The 24,945-nt window shown below is 42.0% G+C and overlaps 1 protein-coding gene across 1 annotated transcript in view; it reads left to right on the top strand.

Annotated features, from left to right (window-relative positions):
- The window catches only part of LOC124613523 (paired box protein Pax-1-like), a 306,983-nt gene that overhangs the window by 130,680 nt on the left and 151,358 nt on the right, over nucleotides 1-24,945 (top strand). Inside the window, exon 2 of the mRNA XM_047142234.1 lies at nucleotides 4,784-4,873. Within this exon, the coding sequence (XP_046998190.1) occupies nucleotides 4,784-4,873 (90 nt within the window). The remainder of the gene's footprint in view (nucleotides 1-4,783; nucleotides 4,874-24,945) is intronic.

The raw sequence follows: 24,945 nt of genomic DNA, 5'->3' as shown, positions 1-24,945 counted from the left end.
TACAGGGTGTCCCAAACGGTAGCTTACAACGTCAGTGTCATATAACTCGACTTGTAATTAACTTGGAGGAAAAAGTAAATTTTGTGTGATGCACCAAATCAAAAAAAACTTTTTGTTTTTTGCTTGTTTAATCAAGTTCTACAGGCGCTCCACTTGTGGCATGTACAGTATCTAGTCGCTATTCCAACTGGGTCAAAACCCGTCGTAACATGTCAACGTCAGCTGTCTCAATAGCAGCCGTTATTCTTGCCTTCAGCACCTTTTGGCTTGCCATTTTCTTTGATTTCCCATAACAATTACAGTATGTGTGGAAACAGATGAAGACGCTTTCGGAATACACCGTGCACTATCGTGCGAGCGGTTCGTAACACTTTTAAAGCCTGTCAAACAGATTACTGTAACGAACGCTGGAAAACCTATCGAATTCTCTCCGTATCTTTGGCTATTTTCCTTGGTGTGTCTACATGGTGCTTGAAATTCACACTTCCTATTTCCATGAAGTTCCTGTTCCACTTTCTTACGTATGGCGGAGAGGGTGATGGTTTCCCGATCGCGTCCTGAAATTTCTCTAAACTTCTGTGTATGACTTCGTTTCAATAAAACAGTCAACACACTGTGCCTTTTCCTGTGCACAATCTATTATTTTGATTCATTTATGATGCTGCAACCACACTGCAACAACAAAGAAAAAAAACAATTTTTCGGTTATGTGCTCTTGACACTTGAGAAGGCAAAACATTTATTCATTACAATACACAAAAATGCTTTTTGTGTTGGTGTACGAGGCTAACTTCACGTTTTTTCTCCTCTAAGTTAAATACAAGTCGTATTATGTGACATTTAAGTTTGTTAAGTACCTTTCGGTCACCGTTATATTAGATGCTATCGATTTACTACGTTATGAAACGATATGAACTGTGGGTGAAGTCGTAACGACTTAATCGCGCAAAAGAGTAAAGAAGAAACGTAATTATGAGTAAAAGAAAAAAAACGATAATTTATACGGATGCGCGGTGTTTATCCTTTCGGAGATGTCCGAAAGAACAGACACCACGCATTCACATAATCGATTCGCCTCGATGGGCAGCGAATCCACCTTCTTCAGTGCACAAATACAAAGGTTGCAACTTTAATAGTGGTAACTATTTATTTACAGCTCGTACAAAATAGATAAGTGTTACAAAGTTTTACTGACCTTCAAAGTAGTAACCCGTTGTAAGCGATGTGGAAGTCGTAGGATACTCTTAGCAGTGCAGTTGTGTTGACAGTTCGAGCGGCACGGTCTATTGCCCGACGAATTTGTAGCAGTTCTGAAGCAAATGCCATGAAGTGTTTCCTTCAGCTTAGAAATCGAGTAGAACTTACGATGGATTAAGTCAGGGGAGTACAGTAGGTGGTATAGCATTTAGCAGCCCCACCACTCAAACAAATCAGTAACAGCTTGCACTGTCCGTGCTTGAGCATTGTCCTGCAAAATGATGGTCAGGTCCTGCAGAAAGTGTCATCGCTTCTGTCTCTATGCTGTTCGTTTTTGGAACAACCTACAACAAACTTAGAGACAGAAGTAATGACACTTTCTGCAGGACCTGACCATCATTTTGCAGGACAATGCTCAAGCACGTACAGTGCAAGCTGTTACTGATTTGTTTGACTGGTGGGGTTGCTAAGTGCTATTCCACCTACTGCACTCCCCTGACTTAAGCCCTCGTGAGTTCTACTCGATTTCTAAACTGAAGGAAACACTTCATGGCATTCGCTTCAGAACTGCTACAAATTCGTCGGGCAATAGACCGTGCTGCTAGAACTGTCAACACAACTGGCACTGCTAAGAGTATCCTACGACTTCCACATCGCTGGCAACGGGTTATACACAATGGTGCTGACCACTTTTAAAGTCAGTAAAACTTTGTAACACTTATCTATTTTGTACGAGCTGTAAATAAATATTTGGCACTATTAAAGTTCCAACCCTAGTATGTCCGACCTCCTGCAGGAATCTCAGGGTGGCGATCATAAAGGACATGGACAGGGACTGGGGATAGGTGATGCTGGATGGGAGTGAGAGTCGGCCACGAAGCGTGCCGAGATAGTCCGCGCAGTTACCACAAACACTGTGTTACTGGTTGTGCAGTGGTTAACGCACCTGACTCGTGAGCAGGAGATCCTGGGTTCTAATCCCGATCTGGCACACATTTTCACTCCTCGCCGCTGATTCCGCGCAATGTCATGATGCAGCTGACATCACTAATTCCTTTCCTTTCCTCTCTACCCCTTCCACCTACAATTAACACAAAAACCTTCTTGCTTTCTGTACACCCTTCAGCAAATGGAGAAGTACTACCCCAGAAATGAAACAAAGAATTATGCAACCAATATTCCTGACGAACCTTCAGTGCTATAATGTCCTTCAACTGAGTACATGTTACAAAGACTCTCGCTGGTTAAGGCTACCTCCAAATGTTTCAGGTGTTGGTCTATATTCACGCATCAATCACTTTTTTCTCGCTTCCTCGACAGACGGCGCACCACAGATTTAGTTCCATGCGATCGTGTTACCACCGTGACTGCCACACACTGGCTACTCTTGGACAGTTGCTCGGCCCGACGTTCCCTTAGCAACAAGTCTCGTACAATAAACACCTCTCCTGCAGCCTAATCAATAACCCACAGCTCGAACTCTCTTATCCCACGCTGCATCCACAAATAAAACAAATTTTTTTCGAATTCGCACCCCAATGCAGCTGTCCACCTTTTCTATATCTTACTCTTCTCCGTCATTTTGGGTCATGAGTCTCGGGAAGAGCATTTCGACGTCTGGCGTCCTGAAATTCAGGGTGTAGCTCGTGAAACCTGACGAAAACGTCTAAGCTTATCATCCAATTATTGTGGTCAACAATCTGTCAACCGGTCTGGAAATTATCTTGACCTATTTTCCATATCTTATAAAGCGAATGCGGGGAAATTAACAACGGCACTGAGCCCCATAATGCTGAAAGGAAGAATGTATTTACACGCAATCTTAGGTGATTGTTTATATGTTTTTAGATCTTCCTTGATTCGATGAAAAGCACGGCGCAACTATGTTTCTTTGGGCAACATGCAGTGTGTTTTCAATTTGCCCCAGATGTTTTTCAGTGTTGTTGCACTGTAATCAGTGGGTCTATTTTATTAATTATACTAGGTAACTTGCGTGTAAGACACACACACACACCATCAAGTACCAAGTTTGCTGTATTATTTTTCCTTTCACGAAAAAAAACGTTGTACTTCCGTTCGCGTTTGAGTGTTTACCTGCTGTCTTCTCTGGGTGGAATGTCATATGCAACTAATAACGCTTAAACATTCTATCTATGGAGTAATTAGAGGCGCAAATAGTAACGTGTTTATTTGAGCTCTTTGTTCACAGTGTCCCTTGGTTCTAGTCGAATTACTACTGAAATGCTATTCACCTTTCTCCGATACATGTTCGCGTCTTAGTTTTTGTAATAATTCTCCCTATGGAAAGAACATTTCTTTCACGTTCGAGTCCACAATGATAATTTTGAGAATAATTTAATTATCCAACACAATCAAATTTATTGCGAAGTTACCGGTTTTTCAGTCGGCATGGCCCGACCTGAGATCATAAACTACAGGCCATGGTTCAGTCAAATGAGTGAAAACGCGGTTTCCAATGTGGTGGGACTGAACCACACTTTGTTTGTTGTGCCCTAAGGATAACCAATGTCGGCCGAAACCACTTTCTGCGTTATAATTCGATGTCATTATTATACGTTCTCCTGAGGGCTTTGAAAAGGCGTTGTTTGCATTCACGATTGTGAAATTTACGAAGCAGGAGAATTATATCAATTTATTTTTCTCACTGTTTCTGCTAGTTCTGTTACGGTGACAACTTTTGAACTACATTCTGCAACTGGATTTGTGTTACATTTATTCTACGCTCATATGTTCCGAAAATTTGTGAACCTCCCACCCCTCTGCTCACCCTTCCCAAACCCTTACACACACTGGCTCTGAGCACTACGGGACTTAACATCTGAGGTCATCAGTTCCCTAGAACTTAGAATTACTTAAACCTAACTAACCTAAGGACATCACACACACCCAACTGTGATTACAGACAAAATGTTCACTGACGCTGCCTGGCAATTATAGATGTCTGCTTGTATTGGTTATGCCTCTGAGAGACTGCACAGCATAGGCACTCTGCTCTACTTGAAGGGAGGTGAGCCATGAAGAATTAAAGTTTCTGGTTCGCTTCTAAAATATCTTTCATCGCTTGGAGACACTCATTCTTAAATTTTCTTGTTCAAAATTAATCTATCACTTTACTGGAATAGGTATAGGCACAACACGTGGTTAGTAGATTCTGCTATCTCGTTGAAATCTCGTCACCCAGGGTCGGCGAATACTAAGGAACTGCTAACGTCGCCGGGAAGCGCCAGTGCACACTTTGTCTCTAACAAAAGTTGCTCCCCATAAAGTGATCTATCATCCCTAGGCGTTTGGCGGAAAGATTTGCATATATCACAATAAATAAAACAAGAAATGCTCTTACCTGAAACACGTTGGGTCCGCAGAGAAAAACAAAAACGTTATATTGTGTTCAAGGTGTTGTGATGAAGGTATCTTATTTCAGTGATAAATCTGTGATGGGGTAGAAATGATGGCTGCTTGAAGCTGAAATTGACGGTTAGTGTGTTTATGGAACTTACCCATGCGTTGCGGTGGAGCCGTAATGTATGTAATTTTAAGGGAATGACGAGCACTGACTTCTTTGCAGGGGCGCAACGGCAAATGAAGGACGAGTGGCCGTCCCGAGTGGAGTCGGCGGTTCCCATGGCGCCGCTCGCTCTCAGCCACGACCACTTTGGTGAGTGACGTCACACGACGGACTTTGCAGCTGGCACTGGCGCTGTGCTAGCATACAGTCTCAAGCTCGTCGGGGCATTACTGCGTACAGTTCAAGAATCTTACCCGGTGGTCCACCGCTGCCTTTTACTTTCAAAGTTCACTATCGTATATCAGCACAGATGGAACAAAAATATGAATCGTGCTGCCACTAAAATAGTTTGGCTTCGAAATAAGATAGCTCGCATGAAGAAACTAAGTGTGAATTTGAACTGAATACCGTTTAAGGAAGTAACTAATATTAATAGATATCATTCAGTAAATTTTAATATCATTAGTACGCCCTTCGGATAATGTTTATGATAAGTATTGTTTCGAATTTACACCAGTGTTCTTCTCTGTCTTCTATTGGGACTCCAAGCTTCGGTGGAACATCAATGAACACATTGTAATGTCTTCTTAAAGCTAAATACTTGTGACAAACGCTTGGTTTTTTATATTGTCAGTTCCAGAGTTTTTTTCACTATGAAGCTCTTATTTCGTTTCAACACTGCATTTCGAATTTAAAATCAAATTTTTCCCGGTGGTATAATGTTTCTATTACAAATAACTGTGCCCACAGTAAACAGATCTTGCAAACTGTCCATAAGTTATAAATTTGCTGGTGTCATGTGTTTTACGTTCGGCTCGGTAATGACTTAATCCCATCTCTCAATACACCATTCTGTGCAACGGAGCACATATGGATCACACTGTACGCTTCTCAACTTACACTTCATCAGCTACCAATTAAGCTATCTGTAATAAAAAGACAAAAACAAAGCAAACCAAAAAAAGGCTTGCAAAGTCTAGACCGCATCTTCCTCGAGCTGCCTGTAAGAATGGATAAAAAACTAAGACGGGTGGAACAACGATGTCCGTACCACGAAAAATCCGTCAGCGATGAGTTGGGTCTACATCACGACGAGAGGAATGCGCCATGTAGTCTACTTTCTAGTCAGAGGCACTTAAGTAACCTGGAACGAGTGGGTTAGTCACGCTTTCGCTGTTACTCCACAATTGTGTCAGGAGATTTGTTGTTCAGTTCACTTGGCCTGTGACATTATAATAGATTATGGGCAGACGTGAACTCATGCGACGTAGATACCATGATTTTTTTTTTACAAATTTGTATAAATCAGCTTTAGGTGTAATAGGGAATCAGTTTCACATATTAATCCTTCATAGCCCTTACAAAATCGGATTATTATGACCACTTGCTAGTACAAAGAGTAACCCTCGTCCCCAGCACACATGGCAGCTAAACGAAATGAGCGCGATCCAATAAAATTCTGAACGGTCTCCACAGATAGTTGAGCCATGTCATTCGAAGTGTTTCCTTACAGGCGTTGACAAGTACGTGGCAGAGAATTCACTTAGCGAAGGCTATGATTATGTTGGTCCATCAAATATTCATTCCGAGTAGTTTGGGGCCAGAAATGTACTTTGAGGTCCTTAACGAGGTCATTTATCCATTTTACAATAGTTTCCTCAGTCTGACAAGGCGTTTAAAGATTTCATGATATACAGGCGAATGATAGTGGATTAATTTATAACTAAATCCATCAAGAGTGTGTTCCTGTGTTCTACATTAATAACGCTTCTTCAGACTGGCCGTGATACATTCTTAGATCATAACGCTGTCCCCATAGCATTCTCACAATTGCAGCGAACTGTTTACTCTCCGTCGTTGTCCGTCCGAAGTCCATCGATCTTATGAAGCCGAAAGTGTGACTCGCTGGAGGAGGTTATCTGTAGTTAATCAGCAGCTTCTATTTACAATTATGTGGAGCAAAACCCTTTCCGCCGCCACATCGTCGTTAGCGCGTGTGAACCACAATTCGTCCCCTTCAGAACAGGGGTCATTAAACTGTTGTCGTAAGCACAATTCTAGCTGCGCCTTACTTTATTTGGTCGGCGAGCCTTCCTATCTGATTTTCTAATAGGAAATCAATGGCGCCAGGAATATTATTCAAAATGGCTACGTTAGTTCAATCGTGAGACGCTTTTAAAACAGACGTATTTGAACAGTTCACAGACATCGCCCTTTCAGAGATACTGACTCAGTAACATGAGATAAAAAGTCGTTATAGAACTATGCGAATACCTTTAGTTCACTGATTTTATAGGAAAGCCTTGACACGGCGTGTTTCAAAACACATTATTCCTTCTGTTATTGATCGTTTTTATTGTTCATCTGAGAATGTTTATTGGAACGCAATATGTCTATGAAAAATAAAATAAAAATTTGTAACAAAACTTCCATACTTACATTGATTGTTGAGAGCTACGTACTTGATGCGAGGGAGCTTTTATCGTCATTATGCCTAATTCGCTCTTTTCTCATTCGTCGCTTCGAACCACTTGTGAACCATGCTCGTGGTAGTCTCATTTCCTGTCGTAGAAATGGCGTAGACGTTAGAAAATGGACTGTTGCTAATACACATCACGTTATGGTCGTGGCAGACAAAACACAGCTCCATGTGTCGCCTTATTTTTCGTGGAAGAAAGAGACTCAAGAGGTATGTGTCATTGGTGAATATCTTGGCCTAAAAGACGTGTTTTCCGCGACGACAAAAATTTTCACTTCGTATTCATGTAAATCGAATTTGGCTTGTTTTACGTTACCTTTGGCCGACAAAGGATCACACGGCGCAGCGGCCGAATGGATGTGTACATCACTGCGATTACTAGTGCAACTACGATGTCTGATCCACTCATCGAGTCGGCTCGAGAACGTTTTATCACAGAAAAGGTCACTCATAAGATGAATAGTTCCTCACTACAATCTGTGGACTGAATAAAAGTTACCGTAAAAATGACGATCAACAGTCTTGACACAGAGGTGGGAAATAGCAAGGTAAGCACTGTGACACCGTGGGGGCTGCAGTAACAGAAGAACTCGTCAATAGTATTCATGTGTCTATCGAACAAGCAAATGTTAATATTTTAAATGAAATAAACGCAAAGTAATGCATTAAAAATGAGGAACTGATAGTATTATATTGCGTCTTCACCCATGAAATAAGTAATATGAATGAAAAGTAAAAGAATACGGTATGAAGTAGCGAACTGAACAAATAAAGCCATTAACTAAATCAAGTGGCTAATTCTCCCACTCCGAGAAAACGTGACACAGATCTCTAGTGCATACTCTTACAGATTATTGTTTGACTATCTAAAAGGAAGGATATATATATACATATCGAAAAACGTGGCAGAGAATTCACTTGCTGCTGAGAGTCCCCATCAAGAATTTTTCGGTGTCGGGATAAATGAAGCATCTTATTTCTTATTGTAGATTATATCGCAATGTGAATGCATTTTGTAGAACGTGCGACGGTTCGTCTAGGTAAAAGAAAGTAGTAAGTTTTGCACCATGAAGCAGGAGTCTGATTTTTATCAAATTACGCGGAGATGGGGTGTTAGATGGATAAGCTTTCATTACATTCGGAACTGATATCCATCGTCAACGTCAGTTGAGCTATGGCCCACACGGACACGAATACACTCTTGCACTCATCGTGGCATGGAAGCAAACAGCCTAGACTGCCATCTGAGGGATTTCTGCAGTGCCTGAAACAAATGTTGTCTCAAGTACTGAAGATTGTTGGCTGGTAGCTAATACGAAAGCGTACGTCTTTCCATTCCGCTCTAGACATTTTCTATTGTCGAAGAATCTGGGGAATAGGCAGACCAGTCAACGGTGCATACATATGTCACGGTGCTTGTGGTATAAACTACAGTCTAAACTTTTGCGTTAGTTTGCTGAAATATGTCATATGGTATCGCAGTCATGACGGGTACGACAACAAGTTTTACCATTGTTGCCACAGACTGGTGAGCATTTAGCCTCCCTTCATCACTTTTGTTGTCATATCCAGTAGCTCCGCACACCAGGATTTCAGGAGCTGGAAAAGTACAGGTATCGAGTATCACTGCTTCCTCGTACCTTTTACCAGCTCTTCTACAAGCACGCTGGCGACGGTCTAACCTCCACAAACAGAAGGGAGACCCATCGGTATGCAACACAAAATGTCAGTCAATGTCCCGAATGACACTGGCTCTACGCTCTGCAAGTCTCTGTTGTCCACGAAGTATTTGAGGAAAGTAATGAGACTGACTATACTGCGAGTGGTCCGGCAACGCTGTATTGTTCTACTTGTGTAGACTGGTGCGTTTATCCCTTCCAGATGACCAGACCGAGTTTCAGTTCGTAAAGGCGACAAGTGATTTTTGAGAGCGCCATCAGTGGAGTTGTGTTTTTGTTGTGTGTTACGAACAACTGAATTTAGAGCAACGTTATGCCATCAAGTTTTGTGTTAAACTTGAGGAATCCACGAGTGTGACCTTTGAAAAGTTGCAACAGGGCTATGGGGAACATTCCTTACGAAGAGCACAAGTTTTTCGCTGGGCACAAATCATTTTTGGAAGACCGAGAGCACGATGAAGATGAACCTCGTTCAGAGAGACCTTCAGTATCAAACACCGACGAAAATGTCGAACATGTGCTTGCTCTTGTGAGATCAGACCGATATGTAACGATAATGATGATGGGTGAGCTGTTAAGCGCTTTCACCGTACATCAAATTCTGACCGAATTTTTGCATATGCGAAAGCTTTGTGCCAAAATGACGTCGGAAGACTTCACAGCTGAGGGCATGGATAATCGAAGAAACGTGTGCGTCAGTCTTCTCGAAAGGACAGCCAATGACCACAACTGGTTCAGTCGTGTGATTACAGCTGATGAATATCCAATTTTTTCGTATGATCCTGACACAAAGCGGCAGAGTGAGGAGTGGCACACTGAGACATCTCCTCGACCAAAACAAGCTCGAATGAGCAAACAAAAGACCAAAGGAATGCTGATTCGCTTTTTGACAATAGGGGTATCGTGCATAAAGAATTTGTTCCTCCAGGACAAACTGTCAACCAAGTGTTTTACAAAGGTATCTAGAAAGGCTCAGGAAAAGTGTGAATCGAATGAGACTGATCATTTCAGACAAGTGGATGCTGCACCACGGTAATGCCACACATCACACGACTACTTCGATCACGGATTTTCTTATCTCAGAAGGCATTCCCGTTGTTCCTTCAGGACAAAATATCAACCAAGTATTTTAGAAAACTGTCCTTGAAAGGCTCAGGAAAAGGGCGAATACAGTGACACCAGACATTGCAGAGAAGTGGACGCTGTATCATGAGAACACCCCATACCACAGGGCCATTTCCATTACGGAATTTTTTACCCCAAAAGACATTCCTGTTGTTCCACAGCTTCATATTCACTTGATCTGAATCCTTGTGACTTTTTTCTTTTCCCGAAAATTTTGGGACTCTGGAAAAAATTCAGAAGAATGTGACCGGTACGTTAAAGGCTATATTCACTGAAAATTTCCATAACGTTAGACACATCCAATAGCGACCATGTATTCACGTTATTATTCGCTTGTAAGGATGACTTTTGTCTGTGCTGAAAATAAGCTCAAGTAAGGATCACATCTAAAGCGACATATACCACAAATATGGAAGTACCGACGTATCGGTTTGGTAGTGTTCGTTCTAGGTGATCACGGTGTAACACCTTCGATTCCGGTCACTGGATGAGGTGCCGCATAGCTGTGCACGTGCTGGTTGAAAGGCTATTGGGCGGAAAAGGAACAGAGAAGCCGCAAGGCATGCGTAATGGACCGTGCGTTGGCGTGCGTGCGGCTGCGCGAGCCAGCCAGGGCGCGCAGAGCGGCCGGCGGTGCGTGCAGAACGCGAGAAGGCCGCGTGCGTAACGCGATACACGCGCTTCGCACGACACGCCCGGACCACCAGCGGCGGCGCGCACACAGCCCGCGCTCCTTTGTACTCCTCCGCCTTCACCGCGTTAACCCCACACTAACGTGACCACTGACTATCCACAGTTATAGTTATTCACTCTTTTCCGTCAGTCACGATTATTTTAAACTGCCACTAGCGATTTCGACAATTATAAAGACGGGAAAACTCGTTAATGAGCATTTTCATATTTTCCTGGAGTAATAACTGCTTCGGCATATTTCGAGAGTGTTGCCACATAAACGTTATTTCTTCTATGCGGTATGAAAATGGTGAATTTTTAGCGTCGATTTTATCTTCTTGGCACTCAGTTGTGAAATAAGCACCTGAAATTCGTTTGGCGAAGAATTTAACAACGATAACGGTTCAAATGGCTCTGAGCACTATGAGACTTAACATCTAAGGTCATCAGTCCCGTAGAACTTAGAACTACTTAAACCTAACTAACCTATGGACATCACACACATCCATGCCCGAGGCAGGATTCGAACCTGCGACCGTAGCAGCAGCGCGGTTCCGGACTGAAGCGCCTAGAACCGCTCGGCCACAATGGCCGGCTAACGACGATAATTGTTCCAGCCGGACAAATTACGGAATCCGGTGCTTTCTGTAATAATCTCACAAAAACTCTACAGTGGAGCTCATAATGATACATTTGTGAATCGACCGCGTGATCACAGATTCAATTTAGGCACACTCTTTGAACCGATCGACGTCTCTGACGCTTGTTTATCTGTGGCCACATACGCAGAAGTGTGTTTAGAACGGCTGGCTCTGAAGATGGCCGAAAAGCATGCGACCGAAGTATTAGAAAAAAAAAGGGTTGATGAGGCACCGCTCCCGAACTTCAACGAATCCAACTTGCTCATCTTTGGGAATGTTTGGGACCCGTTGCGTCGTGTACCGTTCTTCTCTCATCTGGTTGTGTAATGTCGTATGGGGTTTAACAGTGCAAAAAAAAAAAAAAAAAAGAAAAAAAAACGGATACTGAAGAGCGTTAATACGCCGGTTCCGGGATACGGGGAGGCGATCCTTCCCCATATGGTTTACAGGCGGTTTCTACATCTACATCTACATCTAGATGATTACTCTGCGATTCACATTTAAGTGGTTGGCAGAGGGTTCATCGAACCACAATCATACTATCTCCCTACCTATGTAGGTTGGTCTCAACAAAATATTTTCGCATTCGGAAGAGAAAGTTGGTGACTGAAATTTCGTAAATAGATCTCGCCGCGACGAAAAACGTCTTTGCTTTAATGACTTCCATTCCAACTCGCGTATCATATCTGCCATACTCTCTCCCCTATTACGTGATAATAGAAAACGCGCTGTCCTTTTTTGCACCCTTTCGATGTCCTCCGTCAATCCCACCTGGTAAGGATCCCACACCGCGCACCAATATTCTAACAGAGGACGAACGAGTATAGCGTAAGCTGTCTCTTTAGTGGACTTGTTGCATCTTCTCGCCTCCACTTAGCTACACACCGGCCTGGTATCCACATTGCACGTCAACAAACATCTTGAAAACGTTCTCATCCTTGAGTATGAGATTTACTCTAGAAGCAGACAGAAGGATACACAGATTCCGTCCCTGGGAAGCAGTGACGTCAGAACGCCATCCGGCCACCACCTACCACTGACAGTGCCTCAACGAGCATAACACTGACGACGTACTAGAACGGTGGAAAGGCAAAAAGACGAAAGAGAAGAAAATAGAGAACTTCAAATGCTGCATCCAGTAACAAGAGAGACCCAGGTTCTGACGAAGAGATCGGTGGGTGGTGGTGTAGGAGGGAGGAGGAAAGGGGGGTGCAAGTCATTCATTTACAAAACAGTTCGGAGATTCCACCAGCTCTTTATGGGTTCACTTTATGGTAGTCGGTACTCATTACACGTTCCGCCTTTCTTCAGACAGTAGGCCTGACTGTGTCGCGGCGCAGGATGAGAGTTAGGTTTGTGAAAAAAAATTTAGTGGGGTGGAGGTCAGCAGCTTTCCCCCGCCCTAATGAGGAGTATGCCCGTGCCCTATAAGAATATTGGACAAGAACTATAGCAGCCCTTTAAATTAAAATGCTTAAAATTTCAATGATTAACAGGTTAACACTGATAACAAGAAAAGTCATTTTAAAAATTCAAATATTGGATAAAAATCGTATATACGTCGAAATAAATTTTCGAAATTCAAATTAAAATATTTGATGACTTGAACGAAAGAAACAGATTATATTGGACTCCAGGCAATCCGACTGCCCTTTAACCCCTCCAGAGAATTAACACCTATGCCTTAGAAGCTGAATACTCAAAGTCGTAAAAGGAACATTTAATTTCATTTTAAAATTTTACTTTGTAACAACTTGTAGAGTAAACGCAGCGTGTTCACAAATAGTCTGAAAAGCTGAGGGTATTATAGGATAGGTTGTGGTGAGAAATATTAGTTAAAAAAATCGGTATGTTGCACAGTTTCCGACTGTTAACCAACCTGGCCGTTGTGCACATAAATTCAAGCGAACCGTCAGAGAGGGTATTACCAAACGTAGCCTACGTTTGGTTCCCTCAACTAAAAACGAACAGGAGAGCGATACAAAAATTGGATATGGGGAGGTACTAAGAATCGAACCCGAGCCAACGGCTGAGCCGTCTCCTGCGCTATTATCTACGCTACGAAAAAACTAACACTGTTTGTATCCGGCGGGCCTCTTGAATTTGCCCGCACAGTTGCCTGATTGGCTAACTTTAATGCTAATTAACTCGGAAACGGCGCAACGTGGCGAATTCCTTTCTTAACAATTATTCCTCAGCACAACCTACCTTGTAACACGCTTAGCTTTTCAGACTTTTTCTGACTGCCCTGTATATATAAATTTAAACATTGCTGATCATAAATATTGTTTGTGAAAGTTAATGTGGAAACAGTAAACACTCTGGTTCCAAAAACACGGATTTGCCTGTCTAAAAGCCAGTTCCAACGAATCGATACTTTTTGTTTTAATTTTGAAATATTGTTATCAGGAAATTATAAATTACCGTTTGTGGACACTGAACGACGTACGTAAGAACTGGAAGTCGAGTTTTAAGGAACGGTTTGAAATTGAACGAGAGCGGGCGAAAGCAATGAACGAAGAGAAGTACAATTCGGTACTGGACGAAGAACTGTGGGACTGGAACGACGAACGTGTAACAATCGGAAAATGAAAGGGATCAAGGTGGGAAAGCAACAAATGACAACACGAATAAAACGAGACAGACAGAACGAGTCGGACCTTAGAAGGCGTCCCTCGATCAATCCGTTCAATTAAGTGAACCGTTCTTATGGACCCATCCCATCGATTACGAGCCATCCAGACAGTTACTGACGTTTTTCTAATTTCACTTACACCATGATCAGTCCAAAGACGTCGTCACACACGGAACACACGTAGTAGCAGAAGAGCTGCTGGTCATGAACTCCAGAATCTTTTGGGCGTGACTCCCGCTTGCAAGAATGGTAAAAAGTCGAATCCAAAGAATTACATAATAATGTCACTGACGTCCGTCTGTTGCGGTATTCTAGAGCGCATTTTGGCTTGCCTGGAGGGAAACAATTTTCTCTCAAAGTTTCAGTACGTCAAATGAGTTGAAACAATCTTGAGTTAAAGAGAAAGAGGACATTCTTCCAGGAGTGCACCTTCGTGAAAAATTTGAGAAAGCTGATAGCCCAACCGATCAGAGAGTTTATAAACAACTTGAGTATTTTAGTCAGAATTTTGATGTTGCACTGGATACTTCTGAAGGAGAAAATTTGTTGTTCAGGAAACCGTGTTCAAAAAAGTGGCTCTGAGCACTATGGGACTCAACTGCTGAGGTCATTAGTCCCCTAGAACTTAGAACTAGTTAAACCTAACTAACCTAAGGACATCACAAACATCCATGCCCGAGGCAGGATTCGAACCTGCGACCGTAGCAGTCTTGCGGTTCCAGACTGCAGCGCCTTTAACCGCACGGCCACTTCGGCCGGCCAAACCGTGTTAATTTCTACCCATAACTCTTTAGCAGAATTATGAAAATGTGTGTATGTTAGTACCTTTTAAACGGGAAACAGCCCCATCGAGTGGAATGCATAGTGAAAACTAGAATTATAGCGCTAATATGAACGCATCAACGTTTGAGTTGTAGGAATATCTACGTAGTACGTAAGCATTTCAATACGTTTTCGTATAAATCCTTTCAGAAAGGAAGTCTCCATTGCTCAGAAACGTGCCCTAAGTGTAATGAGTCGTGCTCCCCCATGATCATCTTGTAGATGTATGGTTCAAGAATTAGACATTCCGACTACCTCTTCACCGTATGATTATTCCCTCATGAAGGCTTATGTAAATGACCCACTTCATTTCAAAAGGAACTGTATTATACGTAATTACCATATCAGAAAGACATGACAATCATTATTCTACACTAAGGTTGTATTTAACACAAGAATGGATAAAACTCCTTCCACCCAAAATTTTGATATATAGTGTCGCAGACAGCAAATTTAAATTTCAAACTATAATGAAAATGTTGTTCTTTGCCAACTCCTTCTATTCCGCAGAAAAATTTATATTTCTATAATACGTAAGAGGTGATGGGTAGGAATCACTACTTCACATCTGTATTACGAAAATGAAAGAAAAAGTTGTAAATTGTCAGCACTTAGCGATGTTTATATACGTACGAGGTGTGGCTAGAAAAAAACCGGACTAGTACTGGTGAAACAATAAAACGAATGCAATAAGGCTGAAAGTCGCGTGGCCTGTCACGTGACTCTCGCTCCGCCTACTGCTCGAGTTTCATCTGCCTCCTGCACTCAGTCTGCCTGTGGCGTCTGTTTTAAGTAGTTGACGTTTTGTCTGTGCGTCGGAAAATGTTGAGTGTACAGAAAGAACAGCATGTTAACATCAAATTTTGTTTCAAACTAGGAAAATCTGCAAGTGAAACGTTTGTAATGTTACAACAAGTGTACGGCGATGATTGTTTATCGCGAACACAAGTGTTTGAGTGGTTTAAACGATTTAAAGATGGCCGCGAAGACACCAGTGATGACACTCGCACTGGCAGACCATTGCCGGCAAAAACTGATGCAAACATTGAAAAAATCGGTAAACTTGTTCGACAAGATCGCCGTTTAACAATCAGAGCAGTGTCTGAGTTAACAGGAGTTGACAAGGAACAAGTTTACCGATTTTTCAATGTTTGCATCAGTTTTTGCTGACAATGGTCTGCCAGTGCGAGTGTCATCACTGGTGTCTTCGCGGCCATCTTTAAATCGTTTAAACCACTCAAACACTTGTGTTCGCGATAAACAATCATCGCCGTACACTTGTTGTAACATTACAAACGTTTCATCCTAGTTTGAAACAAAATTTGATGTTAACACGCTGTTCTTTCTGTACACTCAACATTTTCCGACGCACAGACAAAACGTCAACTACTTAAAACAGACGCCACAGGCAGACTGAGTGCAGGAGGCAGATGAAACTCGAGCAGTAGGCGGAGCGAGAGTCACGTGACAGGCCACGCGACTTTCAGCCTTATTGCATTCGTTTTATTGTTTCACCAGTACTAATCCGGTTTTTTGCTAGCCACACCTCGTATGTGTAATACGAACGTAAAATAACTCGATCCACATCAGTACGATTAAGCGTAGAAATTATCCATGGAACCCGCAACTAAGTAACTTAATAGGCATTTCTCAGAGATAGAAGGAACTGTACTCAATGGAACAATATAGAAGAAAATTAAGGGGCAGCCAAACATTAAATTATTGTAAATATTTGGCGTAGTAGGTACGTAAATGATACATTGTGTATAAGATGGGAAGAGGTGGTAACCAGCAGGCGGAAGTCTGACGACACTAGAAATAGGAAAGGAAAAGAAAAGAATAAGGATTGGCGTACTCTTTCACGAGTCTCAGACGTGACTCATACATATTTCCTCTTCTTGTAGTTTACATACAGCTTATCTTTTACATCTTAAGGAGAGTATGTTTTTATTAGAAATTTCCATGAAACCCAGATTTTTTTTCTTGATGAGTATGAAAGCAGAGTCGTTATTACAGACTAAGCACGAATCAGTTCGCGTGCAGCTGCAGGTGTGGACCAACCGTGACGGTTGAAAGGAAGCACCGTGACATTCTCCCGGAGAGCTTTACACAAATCACCGAGATCAGGAAACTTGAATCGAGATGATCGGACCAAGAATCCAAAATATCTCACCCTAATGTCGCGATATGATTCGCTTAGTCTGCTGGTGCACTCCTTTATTCCAATGTTCAGCGATACCAGAAGTTTTTAAGGATAACGCACAAGATACTTCTTTTTAGCATCTTATAATTAGATCGACAAGCATTACTGAGCATTCGTTAACTAACACAGCAATATTTAAAATAGAAATATTTACACAGACTTGAAGACCACAAAGAAATTTACGGAATGGATCTTCCACTCAGCAGCGGAATGTGCTTTGTAATGAATCTTTCGTATGGAATGAAGCTGGGTGCTGGATGGGACACGAGGTCAGATTTTGTCTGGCAATGTCTTTATGAACTGAGTTTTCCAAACGCGACCCACTATACTATTCAGTTCTTTAATCTGCCTTCAAAGTTCCATGACAGATGGACATCATATCCTATAAGATAATATTTATTCATTTATTTATCCGTTCTGCACTGTCGGCTGTTACCTTTCGTTCTGCAATAGACCTTTTTTCTTTTCTACGACACTGTTCCTACATTCACGTGACTTTTAATAGTAATGACATCACACTTGCATACTGAGCAGTTATTACTAGTACGATAACTATTCCTGTTAAAAGAAACTATTTTACGGGAATCTACTGGGAGATCATGGACGCCTGTCGCCTCATATAGAATATCGTTCTGGTCGAGTACGTTAAGCAGGGCATGGTTCCCCCAAACGTTACCGGATTCCGTAGATCGGACGAGCTACCGTAGTGATTGACTTATATTTGGGTGGAGAGGGGTTCGAATTCCGGTAGAGCATTCAAGATTTATAGTTTATGATTTTGCACAAAATCGATTATGTCAATGTAAAAATGATTTTTTTGAAAAAGGTTGCAACTACTTTCCTTCACCATCCTTGTAACCTCCAATACCTCTGCATCTTATAATGGCCTTGTTTTCTAACGATATTAGCCCGTGATGTGTGCTCTTCCCCGGTGTTGTATCAGAGCATTTTCCGATAAAAACCGCTCTTGTGGAACTCAGCTTACTCTGTACATACAGATGTTTTGCAGACAATATATGCAGATGAACAAGTAGATTCCGAAAGGCGTTCGATACTGTGCTACATCGTTCACTACCAACCAAGATTTTTATGCGGCATATCTTCACAAAAATGTGACTGGCTCGATTAATATTTGATTAATGGAACCCAGTACGTTGTACTGGACGGCGAATGTTCTACAGAATAGCAAGTAATATTGAATATGCCCCAAAGAAGCTTAACTGGACAAAATTTCCGATTGTTGTAATGAATGGCAACTCTCCCTAAATGTGAATTAATTTAGGATGGTGGCTGTAACAGAGAGAAAGAACCCGACAGTATGTGATTACAAGATCAGCGGTGAATGTCTTCAACACGGCACATCGAATAAGTATCCAGGGATAATACTAAGAAGCGATACGGAATGCGACAATCACTCAAAATCAGTATTAGCAAAGTCGAATAGTAGACTTAGATTTGTAGGGTTCTGAGAAATTGCAATGCATCTGTAAAAGACATGGCATACAAGACACTGGTGTTACTAATTCTAGAGTATTGTTATAGCCGATACGAAAGTGTAACAGAAAAGATAGCAGAATTTATGTGGTAATCCTTTGGAACACAACCTGTTTTCGAAAAAGACTGTGCGACTATAACACAACCACCGTTGTGAATCTCGTGTATGGATCATGAAAATAAGGAAGGTCAGAGAGCGTAAAGAGTCGCTAGAGAGTGCTTTTTTCCTCGGTCAGTAAGCGAATGTTAGGACAGAAAATCGACAACAATTTAATTGTGGAGTATGCAGAATGATTCAGCTGCTCCTACTATAACATTAACGTGCCGTGAACCACGCTTATGTTACCCTCTGAGAGGATTTCGAACTTCGACCATGCGTGTGTCTAATGGAAAGGGGTAACAGACTATTTTGTGAAGTTAACAGTAAAACCAAGCGGGCCTTAACATTGGGAGTTAGCAGAAATCGTAAAATTATAAGTGAATGCAAAAAAAAAATGAACGGGCGCCAGCCTAATTAGGCACATTAATTTGGAAATATATATATGAGAAATTTGAACATTAGTTACTGAAGTTACTTCTGTTGAGATTTCCCTTTGAATAGCAAACAGGATACAAACTGACACAGTGCACTCTGCGTAGCAGCAGTTATCAACAATGTGATTATTATTGAAACAACACACAAATTAACTGGTCCATGTCAATATAGATTACGCAACTGAATGTATGATGTCTGTGAAGCAATGGCGAAGATTAGTGGCAGGCGAAATGACGGCTAACTATATTCACGGTTCTTGAGGTGCGAATGCCCTACAAAATCTCTTCTTGGCGTCGGATTTTCAACGTATTAGAGCCATTCCATTATTCCGTGAATACCAAATAATAGCCAGATCCACATCCGAGGCAAATCCCTTCTAATGCAGCTTCCAATCGCCTCTCTTTACACCGTCGAGGTGTACCGTGCTACGGCTAGCCACACACTCCGTGCCGTTCACACAAAGGAGCCGCTCAGTTCGACAGCCAAACCCACCTATTACATCGCGCCATGCCACTTTCGTTGCGGAGGGACTTCCCTACAGCGCTTACATGTTACAAATATGAGTGCCCTAAGCATATTAATATTATAATAATTTAAAATTTCAACATATTCTTTTGCTTTTTTCATATATACATTACAAAACTCCAATTTTCGTGCCTTACATCAAGGAGTTCAAACAACACAGAATGCACACTTCATAAACTGCAGATACACAGTTACTTAAAATAAACTTACTCCTAATCTATACAGGGTGTTACAAAAAGGTACGGCCAAACTTTCAGGAAACATTCCTCACACACAAAGAAAGAAAATATGTCATGTGGACATGTGTCCGAAAACGCTTACTTTCCATGTTAGAGCTCATTGTATTACTTCTCTTCAAATCACATTAATCATGGAATGGAAACACACAGCAACAGAACGTACCAGCGTAACTTCAAACACTTTTTTACAGGAAATGTTCAAAATGTCCTCCGTTAGCGAGGATACATGCATCCACCCTCCGTCGCATGGAATCCCTGATGCGCTGATGCAGCCCTGGAGAATGGAGTATTGTATCACAGCCGTCCACAATACGAGCACGAAGAGTCTCTACATTAGGTACCGGGGTTGCGTAGACAGGAGCTTTGAAATGCCCCCATAAATGAAAGTCAAGAGGGTTGAGGTCAGGAGGGCATGGAGGCCATGGAAATGGCTCGCCTCTACCAATCCATCGGTCACCGAATCTGTTGTTGAGAAGCGTACGAACAATTCGACTGAAATGTGCAGGAGCTCCATCGTGCATGAACCACATGTTGTATCGTACTTGTAAAGGCACATGTTCTAGCAGCGCAGGTAGAGTATCCCGTATGAAATCATGATAACGTGCTCCATTGAGCGTAGGTGGAAGAACAAACTAAAATGAGCTCTAACATGGAAATTAAGCGTTTCCGGACACATGTCCACATAACATCTTTTCTTTATTTGTGTGTCAGGAATGTTTCCTGAAAGTTTGGCCGTACCTTTTTGTAACACCCTGTATAAGGGTTACACTACCACTGTAGTTTTATGCAACCCGCAATGTTATATCTGTCCTTCATGAACAACGCGCGAGTTTTACATATTCTCTCGCTACACTACCAACAGAAAAAATGCGCAGGACATTTTTGTAGGAAATACGAATGTCGTGCAGTTAAGTTTCGCTGAAGGTCACGATTTTCGAGCTATTCAAGAAAAAATACAAAAGTGACCTTCCAACGTACCTCCACTCCACACACATCCCTCGCCAGTCAGTATTTCTAGTATGTTGCTCGTGGCACTCCCACCTACTACTGTACAAAAATTTCTGACTACACGAACTGTTCATGATATTCGGCCTTTCTGATTGATTGGGCTATTACGCCACCAGCATACTCGGCTACATCGTTAAGGTTATTACTTTAAGCGTGCTCTTGGTGGTAAACAACGAAATATGACTTCTGAAAACGTTACGCTAAGACTAATTACGTTGACAGTGCTATCCAAACTTAAACCCTTACATGCAAAGTAGTTTCATTGTCAGATGAATTGCCTGACGAATACAGCGATGTAATTCTTTATATTGTACTGTTAATATACACAGAACCGCTAGCCAAAATTTACACAAAAGCTAATTTTACCATTTTTAAGTGCTCGAGTAAGCCGGTGGCGTAATATGGTCAGTCAGTGAAGACTAGAAAAGGTCGAATATGGGAAATAATTCGTGTAGTCGCAAATATCTGTACAGTCGCAGGAGAGAGTGCTATGAACAATATACTAGAAATCCTGAGAGTGGGAGTGTGAGCGCATGTGAAGGCCACTTTTGTAAGTTTTTCTTGAATAACTTGAAAACTACGGCCGGTAGCGAAAACGTATCCCAGTACAAAATTTAGCTACATTAAATTTCCTATAAAACGTTCTGTTCATTTTTTGTGCAGGACTAATAGTTTACAAGTAGCGAGTGACAGAATATCAAAATCTCGCCCGTGGTTTATGAAGGCCAGCTTTAACATTGCGGGCTGCATAAAACGACAGCGGTAGGGGCAGCTTCATCACACTGTGTAACATTTAGATGCTGAAGACATCCGAGCTAGTGAGAAAATTTTAGAAGTTGTCAGTAGGCTAGGAAACGGCGTGCTGATAATCTTCTTGTGGTGTGGAGGGCAGTTGAGCAGTTATGGTTCGTAATGGACATATAGCGCTGCCTGTGTATAATGTTAAACCCTACTGGCGATGGCCGGCCGAAGTGGCCGTGCGGTTAAAGGCGCTGCAGTCTGGAACCGCAAGACAGCTACGGTCGCAGGTTCGAATCCTGCCTCGGGCATGGATGTTTGTGATGTCCTTAGGTTAGTTAGGTTTAACTAGTTCTAAGTTCTCGGGGACTAATGACCTCAGTAGTTGAGTCCCATAGTGCTCAGAGCCATCTACTGGCGATGTTTCCTTATTTCAGCAGCTGATGAGTGTTAAATTACAGCAAAGAGTCACACAGAAAGAAATATGTCGCCGAGGGAAACTTTTGACGCGAGATTATGGCGATGCGCTGTGTTTGTATAAGCAGAGCACAATAAAACATTTGAGCGCTTCTGCAGCTAAAGCGCCGACAGGTTGATGTGGACAATCTGAGTAAATCTTCCTCCAGCAGTTTAATATATACAGATGAAATTTGCGGTCGCTAAATCTATTCGGCAGATAAATCTTGGCAGCTGACGCGTTTAAGGGCGCTATAAAAGACTAAGCCGGACTCGTCGGTCTGTGGTGCAGCTGTACCGCCAAATGACGCATTGTCCGCGACGGGACAACAGCTGACTTTCGCATCAAGTCGTCGCGTCCATCTTTCCCGGACAGCCGCCAACAACGACCCTCTCTGTGTGTTAGCACACGCGAGACGCATTTCCCGAGAGCTGCGTAAGAGAGCTTTCGTGTGAACTCTACCAGAACGGCAAAGACCCTACCAACGTATGACTGATTCGTCGTAAGGCTAACATTTCATTGGACAAAGTAGTCTGTGTGATTACTGTCTCTGTAGCTGAATATCTTTCCTCTCTCCCTCACCCACGCCACCCCCTCCATCTTTCTATCACTCCCTCTTAGTAGAGTGCGGATCAGAGGCTGATTTGTAGCAGCGCGCCATTTCACTCATCTGTCTGCCTTCCTCCTTTTCCACATAGCTACCACATACTACATCGCTCACTGTCTGACCTGCTTGGTCGTTCCTGGCTCCCTCTACAACTGATCCAATAATATTACCTCTTTCAAATATGTCCTACGACTTGGTTTCTCTTTCTTTATACGTGCTTCCAGAATGATTTGGTTTCCTTGTGTTGTTACCAGCACATCTTCGTGGGTAACCACTTCACATGCATCATTCCCCTGCAGCATCAAATCTCAACTTTTGTTTTCTATTATCCACATTTCATGCCCATATAGGGTCACACGGCAGAGGACAAATTCTTTAATGCTTGCTTCCTTATTTCGAGTCTGATTTTCTTTTTTTACCGAATATAATTTTTCTGGAATTAAACACAATTTCGACAGCTATATTTTTATCACGCTCTCTTTCTGACGTTTCCTTTCAACATTACTCAATTCTTCTAACTCATCTAGTTCGTTTCCTACAATTCACAGTTCTCATTCTTTGAGTTCCATATTATTATTCAGCGGTGCATACTGTCCCCTCCGTCTTCCTCTACTTAATCTTCATCTCTGTTAGTTGCACAAGACCCTTTCCATTGTGGTGAGGACCTTCTCTGCGCCTTCTTGCGTCTCCGTGACACAATACTCCAAGATATACTGCGAAGACAAGAGTACACTAACTGCTGTGCGTACACACGCATTTAAACAGCCTTTCTTCCTGCGCTTTAAGCGCGTATGGAATGGCAAGCAACCCTAATCTGCGGAGCAACTGGAAGAGCCGTCTGCAATGTCTTTAACATTGGATTACAAAGTTGTTACGTGAATTCGATCTATAGCTTCTTGTGTGTAAGCAATGAACATACAACTGAACATATGAGAACAATGACAACTTTATGCCACGTCTTTCTAAATTTCTCTTCTTCATCTCGTTGTAATACTTTCTACTCATAGTCATTTCTTTATTGCTGAAAGATGAGTATCACACTCGTGTCTTCTTCAGCTCTAAGAATATCTCTCGCCACGTCACATTAACAGATGCAATTTCCTCATTTTATTTTGCTATATTTGCTTACCGGCAGTAAGCTTGAGTGACAGAATTAAATATTTTGTTCTAATTCTCTTTTGGAACCGAATCCACCTCACTCAACATACACTCCATCTTCGTTTCACTTGCCGGCTGGTGTGGTTCTAGGCGCTACAGTCTGGAACCACGTGACCGCTACGGTCGCAGGTTCGAATCCTGCCTCGGGCATGGATGTGTGTGATGTCCTTAGGTTAGTTAGGTTTAAGTAGTTCTAAGTTATACGGGACTGATGACCTCAGACGTTAAGTCTCATAGTGCTCAGAGCCATTTGAACCGTTTGTTTTTTTTTTTTTTTTTCGTTTCACCTCTCCTCAGAATTATCCCAGGACCAGAGGTGGACCTGAGCGTTATTGACTTGGTCAATTTGTGAAGCTCTTTGTCTTGAATAAAACATCAAAGTTTCCTGAAATTTTAAGCATTTGTTTGTGTGTTCATAGACATCACATCTGCTGATTTCCGTCCCATTAGGATAATTCCTTCGTGGTGCGTCTCTTTATTTTGTGTGTGTTAGAGTTATTACACTAGTACAAGTGCGAAATTACTATTAAATGACAAAAAGCAAAATACATGGATTCACTTTACGTTTAGCATTACCTAGTATCTTTTGGTGATACACTGATTAATTCAGACTTGCCTGTCGTGGGCAACTCGAAGTGAATTAATGGTGCTATGTTGTGAAAATCATCTTCTGTTACTTCTAATGTTATATAAGTCTTCCATTTCGGAAACAACATCACTTTATTTGTCGTGACTCTCATGTATTCAGCCTAAAAGTAAGTAAATCTGTAAAACATAAAGTCACAGACGTCTGTTTCGTTGCGACTGCTGCTCTTCGGTGTTGTCTTTTAAATGAACCGTGCAGTTCTGAACACATTTCTAAGAATCGCCACCTACAATCGCTTTGCCGGCGTGTAAATATCAGAAAAGAAACCAGATGGGCCCTGTGAGCTGCTCGAAGGTATGCAGCCCGCAATGCAGCGCACAAGCAGTGGAAAGTGTCTGGAGTGGATTCCTCAGTCCCATTCAAGTTCAGCCAACTGGAGGACCAGTGAGCTATTTAGACTACTTGGTTTTGCTCTTACAATATTTTCTGAGATTCATGCGTATTATGGATTAATTCAGAGATAATTTCTCAAATAATTGTGTAGTGCAAACTTTCTATCTTTCTACGTTTCATTCCCCGTCTAACGGCTATTGTGCAACTTTGTATTTTGTCCGTCAAG

Source organism: Schistocerca americana, chromosome 4, assembly GCF_021461395.2.
Source record: "Schistocerca americana isolate TAMUIC-IGC-003095 chromosome 4, iqSchAmer2.1, whole genome shotgun sequence".
Lineage (NCBI taxonomy): Eukaryota > Metazoa > Arthropoda > Insecta > Orthoptera > Acrididae > Schistocerca > Schistocerca americana.
This window is presented reverse-complemented; position numbering and strand designations above follow the sequence as displayed.